Consider the following 22,269-nt stretch of genomic DNA (forward strand, 5'->3'; position numbering starts at 1 on the left):
GGCAGAGGGAATTCCCTGGGCGGCTGGGCGAGCCGCCTGCGAGAGCGGTCCCGCTGACAGCGAGAGGACGGGCATGGAACCTGCGGCGGAGGACTCAAGCAGGCAAGTCAGGGGCTGTCGGAGGGGGGCAAGAGCACTGCCGGTACAGAGACCGACAGGACGCTCGGGGTGATTGTCCTGGCAGTGCTTCTGGCCCTCCTTTTTCTCTTTTCACAGGTCCGAAGCCCCGACAAGCGCTGGAGCCAACGTTGTTTGGGACCTGCCCTCCTGGAACGGGCCGCTCCGCGGGAGGGCTCCCCGCCGGGAGGCCGATGGTGACCCAGCTGGTGGGGATGGCAGGGGCGAGAGCGGTGCAGACCAGAGGGGCACGTTGGCGTTGGAGGGGTGCCGAAGTAAGATGTCCCAGGGTGCCGTGTTGGACCCTGGGGACATAGTAGGACCCTCTCTGGGGACGTGCTGCCCTTTCGGGAAGTGTCGCTCAGACCCACGTGTCTTCGCTAGCAGTGGGGCACTGTGGTCCCTGGCCGGGCCCCCAGGAGGACCAGAGGAGGGCTTGTGCCTCCTCCAGACCACAAGGGGGCGATCGCCCTGGTTGTATCGGGGGCCACGGGTAGGGGGCTTGGAAGCCCAACCCTGCAGGGGCCCGTGGCCACCACCAGGCGGCGCCCTGGTGCCTGAGGAACCCTGGAGCCCAGCACTTCCGCCACACCAGGAAGTGCTCTGGGGAAGACGACAGGGGACACCCAGACGGCTTCCGGGTGCGCAGCCGGCACTTCTGCCACACTGGGGTGTGGCCAGGACTGATTGCCGGGAAGCAGCTGGAGCCCATCCGGGTTCCCATTTAAGGGGCCGCCTCCCTCCAGTCAGCAGTGGATGTTGGGGGGAAGAGGACAGGACTGGAGAGAGGACGGGAGGCGGTCGAGAGAAAGGCAGAGAAACTGTGTGGCCTGGACATTGGGGGAATCGGTGCAAGAGGCACTGGGGTTTGTCTGCACGTTAAATTTGTATATAATAGTTGTAAAATAAATAGTGTGTGGTGGAATTATGTTGTCCGTCTGCCTGTGTCCGGGTCCCAGTCCACAATATATATACTAGCAGAATACCCGCGCTTCGCAGCGGAGAAGTAGTGTGTTAAAGAAGGTATGAAAAAGAAAAGGAAAAATTTTAAAAATAACGTAACATGATTGTTAATGTAATTGTTTTGTCATTGATATGAGTGTTGTTCTCATATCTATATAGCAAAATACCCGCGCTTGGCAGCGGAGAAGTAGTGTGTTAAAGAAGGAAAGAGAAACAAAAGGAAACATTTTGAAAATAACGTAACATGATTTTCAATGTAATTGTTTTGTCACTGTTATGAGTGTCGCTGTGATATATATATATAGCAAAATAACCGCGCTTCGCAACGATGTCACGTGTTAAAGAAGTTATGAAAAAGAAAAGGAAACATTTTAAAAATAATGTAACATGATTGTCAAAGTAATTGTTTTGTGTATTTGGCGGCAGCACCACGAAGTTGTTTTCGTCTAGCTGCATCAGAAAATGTACCACGACGTCTGACACGCCTCCTTTTAACTGTTTTCTCACAGCTTGGATTGCTGCTGTCATAATGGGTTTGAGTCTATATATATATATATATATATATATATATATATATATATATATATATATATATATACACATACATATCTTCATATCTATATACATATATACATATCTATATACATACATATCTACATACACACATATATATACTGTATATATACATACACACACACAAATTATATATATGTGTGTGTGTGTGTGTGTGTGTGTGTGTGTGTGTGTGTATATATATATATATATAATGTAGATAGGTGGGTGTGTGTGTGTATATATATATATATACATACATACAAACATACACACAGGTATATATATGTGTATATATATGCATGTGTCTAAATGTGTGTGTATAGCTTTGGTCACTGACTGCAAGGGAAAAATAATAAAATATAGTCTATAAGTTATTAAACAGTAAAACATTAACGTTTTAAGAAGTACAGGTACATTGAGCACTACTGGAGTGGTTTGGGTAAACTACATTTTAAAGACTGTGTAACACAACAGGTAAGTAACTAACAGCAGCTGAAATGTATATGGATCATCTCTCGGTAGTAGATCCCTTTTGAAAGGCGCTACACGACGGCTGTGGTATATAAATTACATTTTCTATGTGAACGTTCAAATTTCTGCCTCTGGTAATGTGCCTTATCGGCATTACCAGCAATTAAAGAAAATTAGCTTTGTGTCCTCTGCAGTGTTAAGAGAGAAAGGCTTTGGTTTGGGATAAAAGGAAAAAGGTGTAAAGAAAGGAAAGTTGCCTTTTCTTTTATATAGTATAGAGAGATGTGTTCGCTGGACGTTATGATCGCCTTTTGGGGACAGTCGGTGGGTCTTGTGTAGACTGGTGAGACGCCCCTGCCATTAATCGGCTGTGATGGCACTGTCAGTCCTCCACTCCTGTGCGTGTCTTCATAATCCGAGCTGATGACCTCATAATCGTATCGTGCAAAAGAAAGTGTGAATTGCCTTAATATTATTTTGCGCGGTGTAGAAAAGGGGTCCCGTGTTTGCACTTGTCTGGGCTATAGCTCAGGGGGAGGATGAAAAAAATGAAAAGTGCTCACTTTGACTTAAGGCAGAAGCACAGTCAGTGTCTCAAAGGCCGGCACAGCTATGCTTGCGCGCTGGCTGCTCGACTTTTGCTGGGCAGGAGACCCCAGTTTTGCAGACACGCTCATGATATCAAAAGTCTCAGCGCTCTTTGGAGGTCATTCATATATATATATATATATAGCAAAATACCCGCACCGCAGGAGAAGTAGTGTGTTAAAGAAGTAATGAAAAGAAAAGGAAACATTTTAATAATAACGTAACATGATTGACATTGTCATGAGTGTTGCTGTCATATATATGCCTGCCTAAATAAGTCACCTTCGCTTTGCTCTTTTTTACCGCTCATTTAATCATGGCTAGTGGCAGATAAATTATAAAATGGAAGGAGGATTATACTGAGTATGGCTTTACCAAAACAATTATTGATGGCTTAATCGATTATTCATAAAGCTTGAATTGGTGATCTGTTTTTCTGTGTTAACCTCATATTTTTTCATACTTCTTCTCAAACTAAGGTGGTGCGAGGGTAAAATGAATCAGGATGCGCTGATCAATGTAATCAGTGTTCCAGGAAATCATGCATTGACAAAAGTTCCCTTTGCTTGTAATGCAAAGTGTGATTAAATGCATTATTTTTAACGTTATGGAGCACATGCATCAAGCTTCTCAGCTGTGCTTGTGCTAAGAAAAGGAAAGATTTTAAAAATAACGTAACACGATTGTCAATGTAACCTTTTGTAAGTAGTGCCTGGAGGATTCAGTGTGGAGAAACTCTAGAGACAGCGTGTGTATTAACTTGTGGATTTTTCTGTGAGTATTTGGTGGCAGTGTGACGGTTGCTTCGAAGACGGCGTTACCCGCGGAGCTCAGCTCAGAGCGAAATGAGGTAAATGGGAGGGGAGATGATGACGTGACTCCCCCACCCGCCTTAACTGTCAATCCCCACAAACACAGTCTCGAATTTGCATAAGCACACCCCTTCACCTACAATTTTAACTTAGTTACAAAGTGATCAAAACTCGCTTATATCCTCGCCCTCTCATTAAACTTGTATCCCGCATTACCTGTGGGCATGAAACGCCAGCGTAGCCTGTCTATGAACTTAATTTAAAGTTTAGGTTTACACCTTGCTTCTTTCGAGTAGCAGCACTCATGAATATGGTAGTATATGTCACTTGCTCGCTTCTTATTGTTTCGCTGCCTTCTCAATTATATAATGCATGTTTTCTTCAGCGCTTTTTGGAGGTCTTCCTGGTTTTCTACGCACTGTGTTGACAGTCAGTTCACGTGATTACGTGGGAGGCGTGATGATGTCACACGAAACTCCCCCACACGCTTTTGAGCTCAACTCCATTACAGTTAATGGAGAAAAATACCTTCCAGTTATGACCATTACGCGTAGAATTTCGAAATGAAACCTGCCCAACTTTTGTAAGTAAGCTGTAAGGAATGAGCCTGCCAAATTTCAGCCTTCTACCCACACGGGAACTTGGAGAATTAGTGATGAGTCAGTGAGTCAGTCAGTGAGTCAGTCAGTCAGTGAGGGCTTTGCCTTTTATTAGTATAGATTTATAGTCCTCTAGTTTTTTTGTTTTTTTTTTAATTAAAACTATCTAGAGTTTCATTTATTTTGGTAAGAACAGTTACGGCTTTGACTTTCCCATTTAGGAAAATTATAACAAAATGCCACAGCCACACTGAAAGCAATACCATAAACCACCAGAACAGGAGGCTGAAATATCAGAACAATGAAATAAAGCCTTTTGAATATCCAGAAGATTCTCAGGGAAAGTAGTACTAGGGTGTTGTACCGTGTTAGCCATTATGAATGAACTGAGAAGTCAAGTAAAATTACACCTTTTACTGACTTACTAAAAAGATTACAATATACAAGCTTTTGAGGCAACTCAGCCCCCTTCTTCAGGCAAGATACATCTTGCATATTGTAATCTTTTTAGTTAGCTAATTAAGGGAAAGTAAAAATGTATAATTGCATTAGTAATCCTATTGGAAAAGTATTGTTTTTTTATTATTATTTGTCCCCAATTATTGCTAAAGTCTAGGGGTACCTAACATACAGTACATCGTTATCATTTAAAAAATCTTTTTGATTTTACAACAGGCCAGAAAATGGTCAACTAAACCCACAATGAGTAATATATCCAGTAATAGTCCAAAGAAGCATTCTACAGTCTCACAAGAGGTTTCAACTAAAAATACTTTCCATTTATCAACTATTTCCAGAGGTTATGCTTCCAATTTTGAAGGAAATTTGTGAATCCTGTGCCATGCCTATGGTACATTCAAAGAAGTCCAATGCTAAGCCTGATATGGGAACACCTCAATTTCATGCTGAACCTTCAGATGCGGGGTATTCCTGAGTTTACAGTGTTTTGGGGTGTTTAAAATTCCCTGACTCTTTGAGGAAGGGTCCTGTCAGTGCTGCATCAGTGCCTTTCACCTGTTTATGTTATGTTTTGTATCATTTGCTTTTCTATTGTCACTCACAATTAGATTTTATTTTGTAATTTTAGATTTATCCTGATTTTGCCACCACTTGGATTATCCTTCTCAGTCCTGCAATCACATGTGAGGACTATAAAAGTCTGCCACTAGCAAAAACAAGTTCATGCTCTTCCAGCACTTCTTTATTTCTTTATTTTCCAGGCTTCCTTCTGACAGTAAGACCTTACCCAGCCTAACTCTCAAAAACACTGTCCAGGAGGCAATTTTGCCAGGTCTTAGAATCACATCCAGCAGCAGTGTTGCACAGAAAGGCAAAGCAGTCCAACTCTTTTTGCCCTGGGATTATGTGTCACTTAATGAATTTCAGGAACACAGCTGGTCTTCTGCCTTTTATAAAGGATAAATGGTCTGGTCAGACCACTAGCTGCCCTCAATCATTTATGAGGTGTTCTGTGTCAACTGTCTAAGACCTTGTTTTTATATTTAATAGAGGGTTGCGCACCATACTACTTACTGAGTAGGTCATCTGCTTTTTACTTAGTTTTGGATTACCTAAATTCACCAGGGGCTGCATTTCTCTGTCTGTCTCATTCTCCCTCTCACACACGCACACTTTTAGGGTTTGCTAGTTCTATCTAACCTTGAACAATATTTGCCCCATACTTTCTTTCCAAATGAAGAATTGTCTGCTTAGTCCTGAGACAACTTATGAAATTTCTACTCTAGTAAGGTTTTGTTGATATTTTCTTGTATTGCTGTTTATCTAAATATATTTTGCATACAGTAAAAACTTACATTTGCATCAAGGCCTTTGTCTGGGTGAGTTGAGGGATTAAAGCTGCTGTGCACATGGGGTGTGTTGGATGCCCAAGCCTGACATGTAACTCCTGAAGCAGTAATTGATACACGGCCTCTGTAGTCCACACCATTGCCATCCAAGCAATCTGAAGAAGACAGAAACAAATTACATGCAGAAAACTTTAAATCATATTACAACTACACAGGGTACCACAAAGGCTCATTTTGTACAGGGCTGCCTCACACTTCCAAGGACCTGGGCTTAGCCCTAGGGCTAGTCAAAGTTTGCGTGATATTAGATTGTTTACCAATGTCTATGTGGTTTCATCTCTCACTTCAAAGACATGCAACTTGTTTACTCCTGTAATGGACCGTTATGGGACTGCTACTTGACTGTAATGGATTATTCTAGGATAATTTTCAATTTCACATTGACTCAAAATTAAATAATGGGTTTAGAAAATTAATGAATCATCAATAATAAGGAAGGCACAATGGTTAGTGCTGCTTCCTTATAGGTCTATGAACTTGAATTTGATACTAGTCCTGAAATGGTCTGTAAACCTAACACATTCTCTCTGTCTCTCTGGCCTACATCTCAAAGATATGTGTGCATGGTCATACTAAAACCTACATCAAAGCAATATATGGTGGTTCCTTAAAGGAACGGTTTGCCCAAAATGTAAACTTTCAAAGTTGTTTCCTAACTTTAACAACTTAAAGTCTAAAGATGCAAAGACTGTTTGCTTTTCAGTTCTGCTATTCATTTTTTCATAACTTTGAACATGATCCTCCAAGTTTAAGTAATGAAAAAAATGTGACATATTTAATTGCTGTGAATAGAATGGAAGATCTGTAAACAGCACCTTCATAGTAAAGTCATTTAACAATGTTAACTGAAATGAATAATTTATATGATGCCACTTTTGCTAATATTTCATAATTCCTTGAAATCTAATGTTGATGCCTTTTTGAATTTAATACTACATGTGTTATCAAGTTAAAATCTGATTAGTAGTCAGGACTGAATTCACTGCTGTTTCGGTCTGAGTGAAGAAATATTAATGAAGATGCAAACAAATCTATTTACAACAGTAGTATTGACTCAGAATTTCAATAAATATTTGCTTCAAAACTGCTCGTAAAAGGGGCACTGGAACTGCAATTGAAAGAAACTTTGATAGTGCAGGATGCGAGTTGTGCCATAAAAAGCTGAATTGGTAGGTACACTGGCAATACTATTATTACCAGTAGTAACAGGTCACTGTCAATTAGAAGCATTATGCCTCAATAAAGTGAATGGAGTCCAGAGCATGAGGAGTGATGGGAAGCATGTCTTACGGCCACCATGACATTAAATGGCAGAATGAAGACTTATTATCTAAGTCTTCCCCCTCTGTTATAATGTTCAAGAGTCTAGTAAATAGTTTGACTCATTAAAGAAGGATGGGCTATAGGACTGTTGGAACATCTAGGCTCTCTAAGGGTAGATCTGACAGGATGACCCTAGGAATTCCCTAGCTCTTTCCACCCTGGAAGTAGTAGCTGGTATTCTCCTAGAAGCAGTTCCATGTAGGGACTTAAAAGCTGTTTTGGCCATATGTCAGTTGAATTTAGTGTTGGGAGGACATTTGGTAAAAATTCATATTGACAAAACAGAAGAGGCAAGAAAAATGGGAATGTAGACATGAGCACCATGGGATAAATAATGCTACAATTAGGTAGGTATTTGGGCATCATGTTATGCATAGTTAGGCCCTGTGGATTATACTTTATTATTTGTCCTCATCATTTTGCATCCTTATCCAGTATACACTATAACATTCTGTTTTTATATCTTATAATAAAAACCTGTCTTTTATTTATTTATATATATATATATTACAAATGGGTGGCGCGGTGGTAGCGCTGCTGCCTCACAGTTAGGAGACCCGGGTTCGCTTCCCGGATCCTCCCTGCGTGGAGTTTGCATGTTCTCCCCGTGTCTGCGTAGGTTTCCTCCGGGCGCTCGGTTTCCTCCCACAATCCAAAGACATGCAGGTTAGGTAGATCGGTGATTCTAAATTGGCCCTAGTGTGTGCTTGGTGTGTGGGTGTGTTTGTATGTGTCCTGCGGTGGGTTGGCACCCTGCCCTGGATTGGTTCCTGCCTTGTGCCCTGTGTTGGCTGGGATTGGCTCCAGCAGACCCCCGTGACCCTGTATTCGGATTCAGCGGGTTAGAAAATGGATGGATGGATGGATATATTACAAATTGTAGGTACATTTATGCTGGCAGGATGGTCATTTAGAACCCTGGCCACCCACTTTTGAAGAGTCCCTCCCAAAATTCAACTTCTGGATAAATTTCTTATGGAACATTTGACAACTGTAGGGAAGGACTCAGGAGGTAAGAGCAGGTAAGACATAATGTATCGTTATTTTTTAGAACTTATCAATGTAAAATTCATTGTGAAAAAAGACTGAAAAGGTTAAGAGAATTTTGATTAAGTAAAGCAATGGTGGCACAGTGATAGCACTAATGCCTCACAGTAAGGAGACCAGGATTTGCATCTTGAGTCTTCCCTGATTGGGGGGTTTGCATATTCTCCCTCTGTCTTTATGGGTTTGCTCCGGGTTTTCCAGTTTTCTCCACAATCTAAAGAGATGCAGGTTAGGTGGACTAGAGATGTTAAATTGCCCCTTGTATGTGTTTGTATATGCATGTGTGAGTGTATTCACCCTGCAATGGGCTGGTGTTCTGTCCAAGGGATTGTTCCTGCCTATCACCCTTTGCCTGCTTGGATAGGCTCCAGCCTCCCACTAAACCTGCAGGTTTAAGCTGACTTTGAAAAAGTATGGTCTATATATACACATATATTTCTTATATATCTACCTACTACAATAAAGAAATGTTTGGCTTTGTTGCTGAGCGTTACCTGCATGTGGTTGTTGACACAGTGCTGCATTGGGTAGTGCTGAAGCCTCACAAATACCTGAAGACTTATGAATGATTGTATGGGTTTGATTTTAAAGTAAGAATTTAGCTTCACTTCACTTCCATAATAAATTACAATTAACAAAAAAAAAATTGAAAACATTCTAGGCAACCGCTCTCAGATTTAAAAAATTTTAAAACAGATATTTAGCTTCACATTCACAGTTTATCACATTCCTTTATTGAGTTCTCGCTCTGTATTCTGTGAGGAGCTGCAGCCTGTCAAGGAAGCACTAGGTACAAAACAAGAAATAATCCCACATGTGTTGCCAATTTAGTGCTAAACACTAGCATGGACACAACTCAATTCACATAATGCAGACCCACTGAGAATATTCAAACGACCTAAAATTGTCTTTGAACAAAGTAGGTTGTTGGAATCTACTGAGGAAATTGAATGTGAACTTGAGACTATGTAAACTAAAGCAGTGGACATTACAACCAGAAACACAATGGAATTTACATAAGGTGATGCACCTGTGCTAAGCAAAATAAAAAAGAAATAACAGTTTATTTTATAATTACATGTTTCTATCATGATTCCAGCAGATCAGACACTCAAAGCAGACAACAGACAAAAATCAGTACAAGACTAAAAACAACCAAAAATGGCACCTAAAAAGGTGTGGTGATTTCTTTTAGTATTGTTTATGGGTTTCTTTGATATCTTTAATCCAACCAATAACCTCATCTTGTCTCCGGGGACCATTCAAAACACAACTTCCTCAACTTCCTAGATATTTCCCTGCAAACATGTCTTAGGAGATATAGAGGTATACCAGGAAGATAAAATGCTGGAGCACACTGAAGCCTGGCTAACTTCTAAAGGAATGAGACGGAATTTCCCAAAGCAAATTCCCTATGGATTAAAGAACAAGATAAAGAAATGCCAATACCACAGTACAAGGTTAGGAGAGCTTTGTGTCAATGAAGAGGTGCAAGACTCCAGGACCGGACAAGATTGTTATTGCTGCCCTCCTACTGGCATGTCTATTCACACAGTAGATCAATGACAAGATATCGGATCAATGGAGGACCTCAACCACTCTGCTCATCCTTAAGGAGGGCAAGAAAGACAAACTCAAGAAGTATCAACCATTTGCCATCTTCCAGTTATCTACAAAATCTTCATCCAAACTCATCTGAAAGAAAAACAACCTGTTGAACAAACAGGATTTAATAAAACATCTTCGAACCTGACCATAACTACAGTATATTGTCACAAGTCTGAACAAGACCACCCATGAGTAGCAATTTCTACTGATTGTCACGTTTTTTGACTTCAAGTGATCATCTAGCACTTCAAAAGCAAAAGGTCCAGGCTGCCTGCATTGTTTGACAGTGAATAACAATGATCAATGATGTTGATGAAGAGATCAGAAGATATGCATGAGTTTGGGAATCCTTCATCAGTATTGGAGATGTTCAGAAGGAGATGAAGAACCACACTGCAGGTGAACATCTTCAACACTTCAATAACTGTACTCTGCTATGTGAGCCAGACCAGGGTATGGACCTAGGCAAAGCATGACATGCTCTGCATTATATACCATTTGCACTGGAATGACACTTAAAGGGTTATTAGAGGCATTATTAGCATTAGATAGTAGCATGCAGAAGTCCTGTCCAGCGAGAACCTCAGGTAGAAGTCTTTACTTGTGACCTATGCTAAGATGTCAAGCAGTGATGGGAGAACTCAAATCCCTTTCACTGCATATTGTGTTTCACACTCTAACACTGAATAACAGATTCTCTAAGAATTAATGACATCAGTACCCAACGCTGCAAGCATTACGAAAAAAGAACTTACAATAAATTCTGAAAAGTTGTCTTTGGGTATTGACACCTAAAATTCCAGACCAGTCAAAAATTAGTTCCAGAATTTTTCATTATTTTTAATTGTAGAATTTATCTTTAACAATTTTTAGGTGTGCTTGCATGTAATATCCTGAATCCAGTACTCTCTGCACATTTTAGAAAGTTTGTAATCTTCCATTAAAAAGCATTAGAGAATTTGCAAATTCATCTGTCTTAAGATGGAGAAACATTCTATGTGACTTCAACTACAAATTAGTTAGCTATTTCAGTTTTACCTTGAAAGCAGTTACTTCATCTCATTTATTTTTTATATATTTTTCTTTTACTTGTTTGACAGCAGCTCCTGACAGCAAAATTATGCATGCTGAATCAATTACACCTTGCTGCAGGACACATGATGGAGCGGGGCAGATGAAGGCAGGGTTGGATGTCCAGATACTACCGTGTAAGTCAGGTATGATGTTAGATATATTAATTTTTACTAATAATAATATTCTTTATTTATTCAATGCAGTAGACATGATATTGTTTATTTATTCATCACCACCCCTTATCATACCAGAATGCAATGATAGGTCTTATTATTTGCTGTTTGGCTTCGGCCTCTACCCAATCTTGTACTCATCTCTTCAGCTATGCAGTGTGTCACATCTCAGACAGCTTACTTCTCATGCTCCTTGAAACTGAATCAGGTAAGTTACATGATATTAATGTCCTTAAAAGTAAAAAAATAAAAGCAACTTCACTTTTGTAAATATGTATGGCCCAGTGACACCTTATGCCACAGTAACAACATGTGTACTTAGTATTTCTATTACACTAAAATCAACCTGCATTATCTACGATTGCAATGATTGAATATTTATTTGACTCTGCAATTTATTGACAAAGCACTACACTGATCTGCTATCTGTCATGTTCAAATGTGGCTAACAATTTTAGCTTGAGACTTCGGCACAGCTTTTAAATAATCTCCATTAGGTATTTCTATGAACAAGTTTGTTTAAGAAATTCAAACTACATCCACTACATCCACTAATCATCTAACAGTAGTAAGTGTATCTTTATATCACTTCAGTTTGAATCGGCTGTCTATGAAAGCAGTCTCAACCACATGATATTGTAAAATGGTATAAAAGATTTTATGCACACTAATAGTACATGTAATCACTTTCTGATATCACTGAAATTTTTAATATGGCTTACTCTTAAGAAAAATGTCATAAAAATTATTTAAACAGTAATAAAAGTGTTAACTTTTTGATGAAGTGACTAGAAAAGTTATTTTAAATAACTTTCAAACCACCTAACCAAATCGTTAAATACACCTGAATGTTAAATTTTCTTACTTTTTCCTTTTATGTATTGAACAGTTCATTATAGTGAATTTTCATTAAATGATGGCCTCTTTTTACTTTTTAGCTCATGTGTTATGGTCGGAGCCTCCATGCTTTTTCCTTCCATTCTACTCAAAACACAAAATAAATCAACACACATAAAATGCTTTTGAGTGCACTAGGGTATTTTCTGTATACAGTAGTCCTATATAGTATGGCGATAGAGTAAAGAAAGGATATAGGTGACTTTTTGCAAGGGAGACTACTTAAAAACCTGTAACTGTAAAGAATGTGATGAAAAACATTGTCCATAAAAACCCAAGACATTGTGTGAAAGTATCCTGTTCACAAGACTCATTTTTTAATTTTTCCCTCTTCCTCACTTCATTTTTTTCAGTATATGTTCATAGAGAGCTGAGTCATGGGACTAGGCAGGAACCAGTCACAGACAGGACAAAAATCTTTACCCATACATACAAGCCCATACTATGCCAACTTAAGAGTCATGTGGCCTTTGATTGAGCATGTTGTACATAGAAAGCAGCTCAGCCAGAGTTCCAGCTGAAGTCCAGATGTTGAGCATGAAATAACAATATAATAAATAATCAGACTGCCCCACATGAAATTGTTCTGAAGAAAAATAAATATTGTAAGTGTGTCACCTTCGATATTTTCTGGTTTAACAACCACTGGTGGAATCGTGGGTTCTGGCTTTTGGGGGCTGGGCACATCAACCGAGGGTTTCACAGAAACATCAGGGATGTTGCACTTGTCGATTTTGCAGAATTCCCAACGTACAGAAGGATCAATTGTGTAACACCAAGGAGAGCGGTCATTGTCAGGATTTCTGCAGAAATTTTTTTTCAGGTCTCTGTTAAAGAACATAATTGAAATTAACTAAATTGTATAATACATGCTGGTGACAGAATAAAGAAAGAAAGATAGGTGGGTGCCTTACCAGTTTGATTATTTTTAAAAGTTTTTTTTAATTAAAAAATCCAAAACAGTAGCTATAACTGGGACTTCACAGTCTTCTTTGATGGAGGATGTAACAGTTTACAGCAAAATAACATTAGTAAGCACCAGCTACAATTCCCAACTAACTAAATTCACTTTACACAGAGTCAGATATGCATTGAAGTAACACAAACACACACATAAGTAGGATACAGTGGCACAGACAATGTTATTATTTTATTTAGTAGTAATGGTGAATGTCACTTTCAGATATTGCTTGTTTCAATTCAGGATACATGTGTGTCTACATTTCCTAAAAATATACAGCTACAGGGGGCATGCACTAGTTATCAGTGTGATGTAGTGATTAGACTAATTATCTTTGACACAGTGTTACCATGAGCAAGTCATTAAAACTTTCATAGCCATAACTTAAAAGCAGGGAAAGATTTCAAAGTGGTTAGTGTTGTTGCCTTAGCTTCAAGAGACAGCTTTTGAAACAGCATTTGATACTCTGGCCTAGGTTTTTACACTTTCCTCACATCTGTGAGAGTTTTTTCCTAAGTTACTACAGTTTGCTCCCAACAGTCAAAATATTTGCAAGTTAGACTGACAGGCAACTCTAAAATGTGCCTTATGTAGGCTGTAAGTGTAATCTGTAATTAACTATATGAACCATGAAATGCTTTGTGAATGCAAAAGATATTTTAAAAATTTCTTTCATTCAGTAATATTCCTAATTTCAACACTTCAAGATAGTACTTACGCATTTGGATAATTCTGAGGTGTCTTGTTGTGAGAATGAGGTGTTGAAGAAGCCCAGGCCTGGCACTTCTTGCCACTGACAGTTTCAGAAATAAATCCACGGTATCCAGAGCCATTATCTTCATAACAATCCCGTGAAGCAGCAGGAGGTGCTGCGGAAGAATAATTAGTGTTTCTATGAAAGGAAACTTAAAATGTTAAACCTTGTAGACTAATAAATATGAAATGTATATTGAGTTAGATAACGAATTTACACCAATGAAAAACATATTATGGGCTTATATGTTAGTTTTTGGTGAATATATACTTATAAGTATGTGTCATAAGGGTAGGCTTTCACATTTAGCAATAATACATATGTAAACTTCTTCAAGCTTATTTAGTAATCACTGGTTTACCCACTAGCAGCTACAAAAAATTTGGGATGACTCCATTTTTAATGATAGACTCCAAATGACTCCCGCAACTCTGGTGGGTTAGAAAATGATTAACTGACAAAGAAACTGGAATTAGATGTACCACCTAAATTTAATTCTGCTCTTCATAGGTTTTATAAGCATTAAATATGTAAAGAAAACAGTCATGTCTTGAAAAAGGGCATTTACTATACATCCTCTGCTAGATCTTCACATGTTCATATGTACAGGGCTTGTTTAATCCCTTTGGTTGGATCACATTGTTGCACATTTAATCTGGACCAAAACAGATATTCACCTGTTCATTAAATGTGACGGTGCAGGTCAGCCTCATGCTACCAGATCCATCCAGGGAGCCTCTTGAACACACTACCATCGATAACATACCCAAGGAATGACCCTATTGAATGAGGACACTCACACAAAGCAAGGAGCACGTGCAAAGCGACAAGTGCTTTTATTAAAACAAAGTCAATCAAAACAAACTTCTTCAAAGGTGTAAAAAATTTGTCCATTTCAGTACACTTGAAAGCGACAACCGAACAATTCAGCGGCAGCCATCAAGTCACATGCAGAACCATAGGTGAAGGGCTTAAGCATTTCACTCTTATAGTGCTCCTGTGTAGTATAATTATCTCCTATGCCGTCATCAGTCCACACCTTGAACCTGTTCCAGTCATTCAATACATAAGACACAATGTTCCTCTGGATATCAAGAGTGAGCCTGATATGGCCATGCAATATGTAACAAAGAGAATGGAAAAAGCAGGTGTCATCTCCGGCCATGTAAACCACTCGGTAAGTGACAGTTCTTTGATCGATGGTGATCACCTCGATAGACATGTTAATGGGGGTACGGTTGGACAATAAAGCAAATAGGTACCTGAACAATGTAAAGTAAGTCTAAAATACCTACACAATAACTATAATCGTAATAAACGAACAATAAAACAGTGGAGAAGCCGTGGATTAAATAAAAAGGCTGGTTATCAGCAGGAAGACGTGAATCCTGTAGCGAAGCAAGAAAGGGAATGTAGAGACCGGAGCGACAGACGGCCTTATATAGGCAGGCAGCCAACTACGTGAGAGGCATTGGGATGGGGGACCCAACGCTGCCTCACACAGTGACTGAGCTGCAGGCTATGGACGTATACAGTATATGTACGTAAGTAGGATTCAGTTAGCATTGGGAACCCGCATACCAAATTTCTTGAAGATGGGCCTAGAGTAACAAAGACCGTTGGAAAGTTCAATATGGCGGCCAACAGTGGCGTCATACCACTGAAATAAGTACATACATTGGTTTCAGTTAGCGCAGGAAAGCCGCCTGCCAAATTTCGTGAAGATGGGGCCTTGAATAAGAAAGTTCAACTGGCGGATGTTGTTGACCGTTATGACCATTACACGTAGAATTTCGAAATGAAACCTGCTTAACTTTTGTAAGTAACCTGTAAGGAATGAGCCTGCCAAATTTCAGCCTTCTACCTACACGGGAAGTTGGACAATTAGTGACATTGGAAAGTTCAATATGGCGGCCGACATTGGCGTCATACCACCGAAATAAGTATGTACATCGGTTTCGGTTAGTGCAGGGAAGCCGCCTAGCAAATTTTGTGAAGATGGGGCCATAAATAAGAAAGTTCAACATGGCGGACGTTGTCGACCGTTATGACCGTTACGTGTAGAATTTCAAAATGAAACCTGCTTAACTTTTGTAAGTAAGCTGTAAGGAATAAGCCTGCCAAATTTCAGCCTTCTACCTACACGGGAAGTTGGAGAATTAGTGATGAGTGAGTGAGTGAGTGAGTGAGTGAGTGAGTGAGTGAGTGAGTGAGTGAGTGAGTCAGTGAGGGCTTTGCCTTTTATTAGTATAGATATAACCAAAGGAAAAAAAAGCATGCGATTTACATGGGGCTGTCAATGAGTTAAACAGTGTAAGTTTTTTTGTAGGCTTCAGGAATTCTAGTGTTAAATATATAATCCATAAAAACAGTGATGGTATGTGAGTTTAAAATCCAGATTTAAACTAAAAGCTATCAGGTCCTTCACCTTCTGTTAGATGTGCCCAGCACCTCTCCAATTCTGTCTCCCCAGCTCACCCATTGTTCGCTCTGTTGGTGGAGACACAAGCAGCTGCGGTCATCACCACCCAATCCCTGTCTTAGTTGCCTCCAAGTGGCACCGGCCAGACCACTCAGGGTTGGTTGACCTTGCCCCTTCCTTTCACCCCGGCATTCCTCAGATCCCTGGGGTAAGACGCCAATGTAATTGTTCCCACTCCTCAACAATTAATCATTAGGGATGAACCTTTGCTCCATTGTGGGCCTATGACCATGCTATCTCACACCCACACTGCCTGGCTCATTCTACCTCACTCCATAATGCTTTTCTAATGGCTTTCTCTGTGTCTCGTTTTTTTCCTCCACCCTTAAACTGCCAATTGCATGGGAAGGCTCCACACTTCTGTCAACCTTGTTGAACTGGTGCCCTAGGTCCATGGCATGGCCCTCCTCTGCACTGAAATCAATAAAAGCACTAAAACCAACCCTATTCCACTAGCTGTTCCTTCTCGGTTCTTCAGTCCTCACTGTCTTGGCTCATCCCACCACTGCCTGCAAATGTGATGGTGTGGGTCAACTCCACATTACCAGGTTCCTTCAGGGTGCCTCTTGAACCCACCACTGCTGATAATGTACCTAAGGGATGATCCTAGCAAATGAGAACACTCACGCAAAGCAAGGGGTAGGTGCATAAAGTGCTACAGAGCTGTTTTTTAAAACAATCAATTCCAGTGTCAAAATCAGTGCAGTTCTCTATCAGTCAATAAATAAATAATCCATAAAAACAAGTGTATTTGTGTAGGTTAAAATCCAATAAATAAATCCAGTAAAAACAAGAAATTAAAACTCACTGGAGACATTCTACTAAAACCATTAGCCCAGGTGCATCCTTTTAAAATGAATGTCTCTCCAGCTTATCCTTTTCGGATCTTGCAGCACAGAGATATGTCAACCAACAGGCGTAGACAGCCTTCAGTTCTGGCTCATGTCCCTGCCTCCCATCCCATGGCGATCCATGGGGAGCCTACAAGCTACCACCACCATTCCCTCTGTCATCTATGACCCTGCAGGGGAGTCCCTGCAGAATACTTAGCTTGGAAGCATGAGCAACCCCCTCTTGAGCGCCAGCTACTCAATCCATCCCTGGGGTTTTAATCCTGTCCATCTGCTTCTTCCTATCTTGCACCAGCTTTCTCTCTTGCCCTTTTCTTTCTTTCTTTCTTTTCTTTTCCTTTTCTCTCCTCTCCTCTGATCTGTCTTTCCTCTCCTTGAACCTTCCTGTGCAGGCTTCTTTCAACTCCACTATCAAATTGGGTGCAGGTGCGACACACTGTTCCAGCTGTGGAGCAATTAAGGTGCCTGACTGTTTAACTCCCCTCCGCATGTGTATGCAGTTTGCCTGGTACCCCAATTAACCTTGGAGCGAAGCGTGCCTGCAAACACGCGCACCTGTTTGAAGTTCTTCACCTGATTATTTATTTAAAAAGTTACCCTGCACCACGGACCACTCATCACATTAACCCACAGTTAAATTTGATGAAAAAGATGTTTTTCAACATGAAGGACTCCACTGCATTTAGAAAGGTAGGACACAGTGGCCAAAGGATGAGAAAAAGACATCTACCATTCTTTGTGTTTTTTTTTCTATTTTTGCCCATGTTATTGGCTTTTCTCTCTTTCTTTGGTTCTGAATTCGGTTTTGTTGCTTTCCTTTTATTTTAACTTTCTGATATTTTTTTTTTCATTTTTACTTTTCTAGTTTTAGCCTTCTTCGGTTTGTGTGCCCATTATGAAGGCATTTGCTGTATAATTTTGACTTGATTATATGCAATGTTACTTTCTTCAAATAAATTAAAAAAATAAGGTAAATATGCTAATAGCCATTAAAAAGTAAGAATTAAAACAAGCAATGTGAGAAGAAAAATTCAGAAATCAACAGTAAAACCCAAACAATTTAAAACAACACATGATCCCTTTAAGTTATATTTAAAAAGTAACAAGGTTCACTAAACATACAGAAACTATAAACAAGCACCACATTAAAACTGCATATGAGACAGAACCAAGTAAATCATACAAGTCATAATCTTCTAATGCTGGGTTGAATTTCAGAATGTGAATTTCAGCTGTAGAGTATACTGTGGACATTTGGGGGTGCTCTTGAGCTGACCCAGAACCTAAATAATGCCCCCATTGGGTTTAAGTAGATTAAAGAAAACAGTTTATTGCAAGAAAATATTGACACAGGACTGTCCATGGTTATGAATGCTTAAAATACATAATAATAAGGAAAATAATTCATCTATATGCCTCTCTTGGCATGCAAAAACATGTTCAAGCTCTATGAGTTGGGCAGGGAGTTTGAACTATTTGCCTACTTAAGTCTATTCCTAAGACATTTTTCTGCCTTCTCTAGTTCCTCTGTCCTGTCTTCATCCTGACTTTGAGCCTTTGCTGTGCACTACTTTCTCTACCCTAACATCTGTTGGTCTAGTGGGTAGAAAAATAAATTTTAATTGATGTAGGTGGCTTTAATACTGATCCAACAGTTTATGAACATACTACTTGCACAATTTCCCTAATACCTAGGTTTTTCACATAATTAATTAACAGGAAGACTGGTGTAAAGCATTGAATATATCATCATTCTGGGATGTTTTGAAAGCTCACATGGGTCATATTTTTATATTAAATGATCCTCTATTTATCCTTTGAAGTGTTTTCTAGATCTTACAAAAATACACTGACAGAGAAGAATTGGTCCATATTTGTAGCTTCATAGGCCAAATAAGAATGTCTAGGCATTTCAGTGGCTAAAATTATGCTGGGGGCACATACTCTTCCTACTCTACAATTTTGAGGACATGCCTTTATGCTAATTTAAGGCTTTATGCTAATCTAGTTGTCTTTAGTTAATGTGTTTATTTTTTTACATTTAGATACAGAGCTTGAAAGTTTGTGAACCCTTTAGAATTTTCTATATTTCTGCATAAATATGACCTATAACATCATCAGATTTTCACTCAAGTCCTAAAAGTAGATAAAGAGAAACCAGTTAAACAAATGAGACAAAAATATTATACTTGGTAATTTATTTATTGAGGAAAATGATCGAATATTCCATATTTGTGAGTGGCAAAAGTATGTGAACCTCTAAGATTAGCAGTTAGTTTGAAGGTGAAATTAGAGTCAGGTGTTTTCAATCAATGGGATGACAATCAGGTGTGAGTGGGCACCCTGTGGTATTTAAAGAACAGGGATCTAACAAAGTCTGCTCTTCACAACACATGTTTGTGGAAGTGTATCATGGCATGAACAAAGGAGATTTCTGAGGACCTCAGAAAAAGAGTTGTTGATGCTCATCAGGCTGGAAAAGGTTACAAAACCATCTCCAAAGAGTTTGGACTCTACCAATCCACAGTCAGACAGATTGTGTACAAATGGAGGAAATTCAAGACCATTGTTATCCTCCCCAGGAATGGTCGACCAACAAAGATCACTCCAAGAGCAACGTGTGTAATAGTCGGTGAGATCACAAAGGACCCCAGGGTAACTTCTAAGCAACTGAAGGCCACTCTCACATTGGTTAATGTTCATGTTCATGAGTCCACCATCAGGAGAACACTGAACAACAATGGTGTGCATGGCAGGGCTGCAAGGAGAAAGCCACTGCTCTCCAAAAAAAACATTGCTGTTCGTCTGCAGTTTGCTAAAGATCACGTGGACAAACCAGAAGGCTATTGGAAGAATGTTTTGTGGATGGATGAGACCAAAATAGAACTTTTTGGTTTAAATGAAAAGTGTTATTTTTAGAGAAAGGAAAACACTGCATTCCAGCATAAGAACCTTATCTCATCTGTGAAACATGGTAGTGGTAGTATCAAGGTTTGGGTCTGTTTTGTTGCATCTGGGCCAGGATAGCTTGCCTTCATTGATGGAACAATGAATTCTGAATTATATCAGAGAATTCTAAAGGAAAATGTCAGGACATCTGTCCATGAACTGAATCTCAAGAGAAGGTGGGTCATGCAGCAAGATAACGACCCTAAGCACACAAGTCATTCTACCAAAGAATGGTTAAAGAAGAATAAAGTTAATGTTTTGGAATGGCCAAGTCAAAGTCCTGACCTTAATCCAATCGAAATGTTGTGGAAGGACCTGAAGCGAGCAGTTAATGTGAGGAAACCCACTAACATCCCAGAGTTGAAGCTGTTCTGTATGGAGGAATGGGCTAAAATTCCTCCAAGCCGGTGTGCATGAATAATCAAAAGTTACTGGAAATGTTTAGTTGCAGTTATTGCTGCAAAGGGGGGTCACACCAGATACTGAAAGCAAAGGTTCACATACTTTTACCAGATGGTTTTGTGACCTTTTCCAGCCTGATGAGCATCAACAACTCTTTTTCTGAGGTCCTCAGAAATCTCCTTTGTTCATGCCATGATACACTTCCACAAACATGTGTTGTGAAGAGCAGACTTTGTTAGATCCCTGTTCTTTAAATACCACAGGGTGCCCACTCACACCTGATTGTCATCCCATTGATTGAAAACACCTGACTCTAATTTCACCTTCAAACTAACTGCTAATCTTAGAGGTTCACATACTTTTGCCACTCACAAATATGGAATATTCGATCATTTTCCTTAATAAATTAATGACCAAGTATAATATTTTTGTCTCATTTGTTTAACTGGTTTCTCTTTATCTACTTTCAGTACTTGAGTGAAAATCTGATGATGTTTTAGGTCATATTTATGCAGAAATATAGAAATTTCTAAAGGGTTCACAAACTTTCAAGCACAACTGTAAGTACTGGAAGGGGAGCCTGTAGTACTTTTTTTCTCTCCTTCTAAGGAGATATGTTAAAGTATGCCTGTTTCTGAGTGGGAGATAAGCAAGGGCTATGAGGTTGTATCAAGTATAGCTGACCACTTACCTATTTCAGTTTCAGCCTCTGCATTGCATTTTGGTACATGACAATATTCCCATCGTGTATTTGAGTCTGTTGTATAACACCAGGGCATTCTTGCACCATCAGGATTTCGGCAGTAGTTGTTCTCCAGTGCTCTGGAAGAAAAGTGCTAAAAATTAGCAGTGAAGAAGAATGAAGAAATAAAGGCAGACTAGAAGAAATTAGGGCCTCAGAGTCATGCCTGAAGTGCATAGATACAGATTACACATATTGTCTCTAATAAAACTCTACTAATACAAATAGCAGGTCAAAAAGAAGAAGAACAGGATGCAAGACTAACGTAATGGTAAAAGGTAGCCGTCTGATTATATAAAAGTTTAACTTTATAAAGGAGTTATGTTTTCAATGATCAGGGTACCAAATAAACACTTAAGAATTACTTTAGCCTATGCCATTTGTCATGAATTGAGATTTTTAAGTCCTTATAATGGAAAATTACCAGACATATGTGACAATGCTCTTGGAGATAAAAATGCATAAGTTTATCAGACAAGATTGCAATATTAAAATTTTCAGAGGAACTAAATAGGACTGACTGCTTTTTAGAGGTATGGTCATATCTTATAAAGTGGCTCCTGCTGAAACAGGGACATTCTGTAGCAGATAATGGCTTTACACTGTAAAGGCAACTGTGGATATATTTAAGTAGGTTAAGAAGCTAGCAGTGGGTAAGAATTATTGTTTGTGTGGAAGAAAGGCTCCTGCAAAAGGACTAGTCTGTACAACTTTAAGTTTTGCAATTTAAGTTAAATCTTTTAATTTAGAAAAAAGAAAATCTTAAGGCAATTTTAGTAATCCTGAATCAAATTTTAATAATGAGGCTAGTGCAATGCAAGTCCTGTTGGATGTTGGACTTTTAGATGATGGCCTAGAGGAGCCAGTCATATATGAGTGCTACATCTGCAGGAGATGCCAGCTGCTCCAGTACCTCAAGCTCAGGGTCACTGAACTGGAGGAGGAACTGGTTGGTCTGTATTGTAGTAGAGAATTGGTGGATCTGGCCCAGGTGTCCTTCAGAGAGATAGTGTGCATCCCTAAGGTGGCGTGG

The 22,269-nt window shown here is 39.5% G+C and overlaps 1 protein-coding gene across 1 annotated transcript in view; it reads right to left on the bottom strand.

Moving 5' to 3' along the window:
• plg (plasminogen) overlaps positions 1-22,269 on the bottom strand; it is a 62,900-nt gene that overhangs the window by 14,444 nt on the left and 26,187 nt on the right. The window contains exons 9-12 of the mRNA XM_039748760.1: positions 21,186-21,316; positions 13,775-13,925; positions 12,714-12,922; positions 5,920-6,068 (exon numbers count right to left, since the gene is read on the bottom strand). Of these exons, the coding sequence (XP_039604694.1) occupies positions 5,920-6,068; positions 12,714-12,922; positions 13,775-13,925; positions 21,186-21,316 (640 nt within the window). The remainder of the gene's footprint in view (positions 1-5,919; positions 6,069-12,713; positions 12,923-13,774; positions 13,926-21,185; positions 21,317-22,269) is intronic.

Source organism: Polypterus senegalus, chromosome 3, assembly GCF_016835505.1.
Source record: "Polypterus senegalus isolate Bchr_013 chromosome 3, ASM1683550v1, whole genome shotgun sequence".
Classification (NCBI taxonomy): Eukaryota; Metazoa; Chordata; class Cladistia; order Polypteriformes; family Polypteridae; genus Polypterus; species Polypterus senegalus.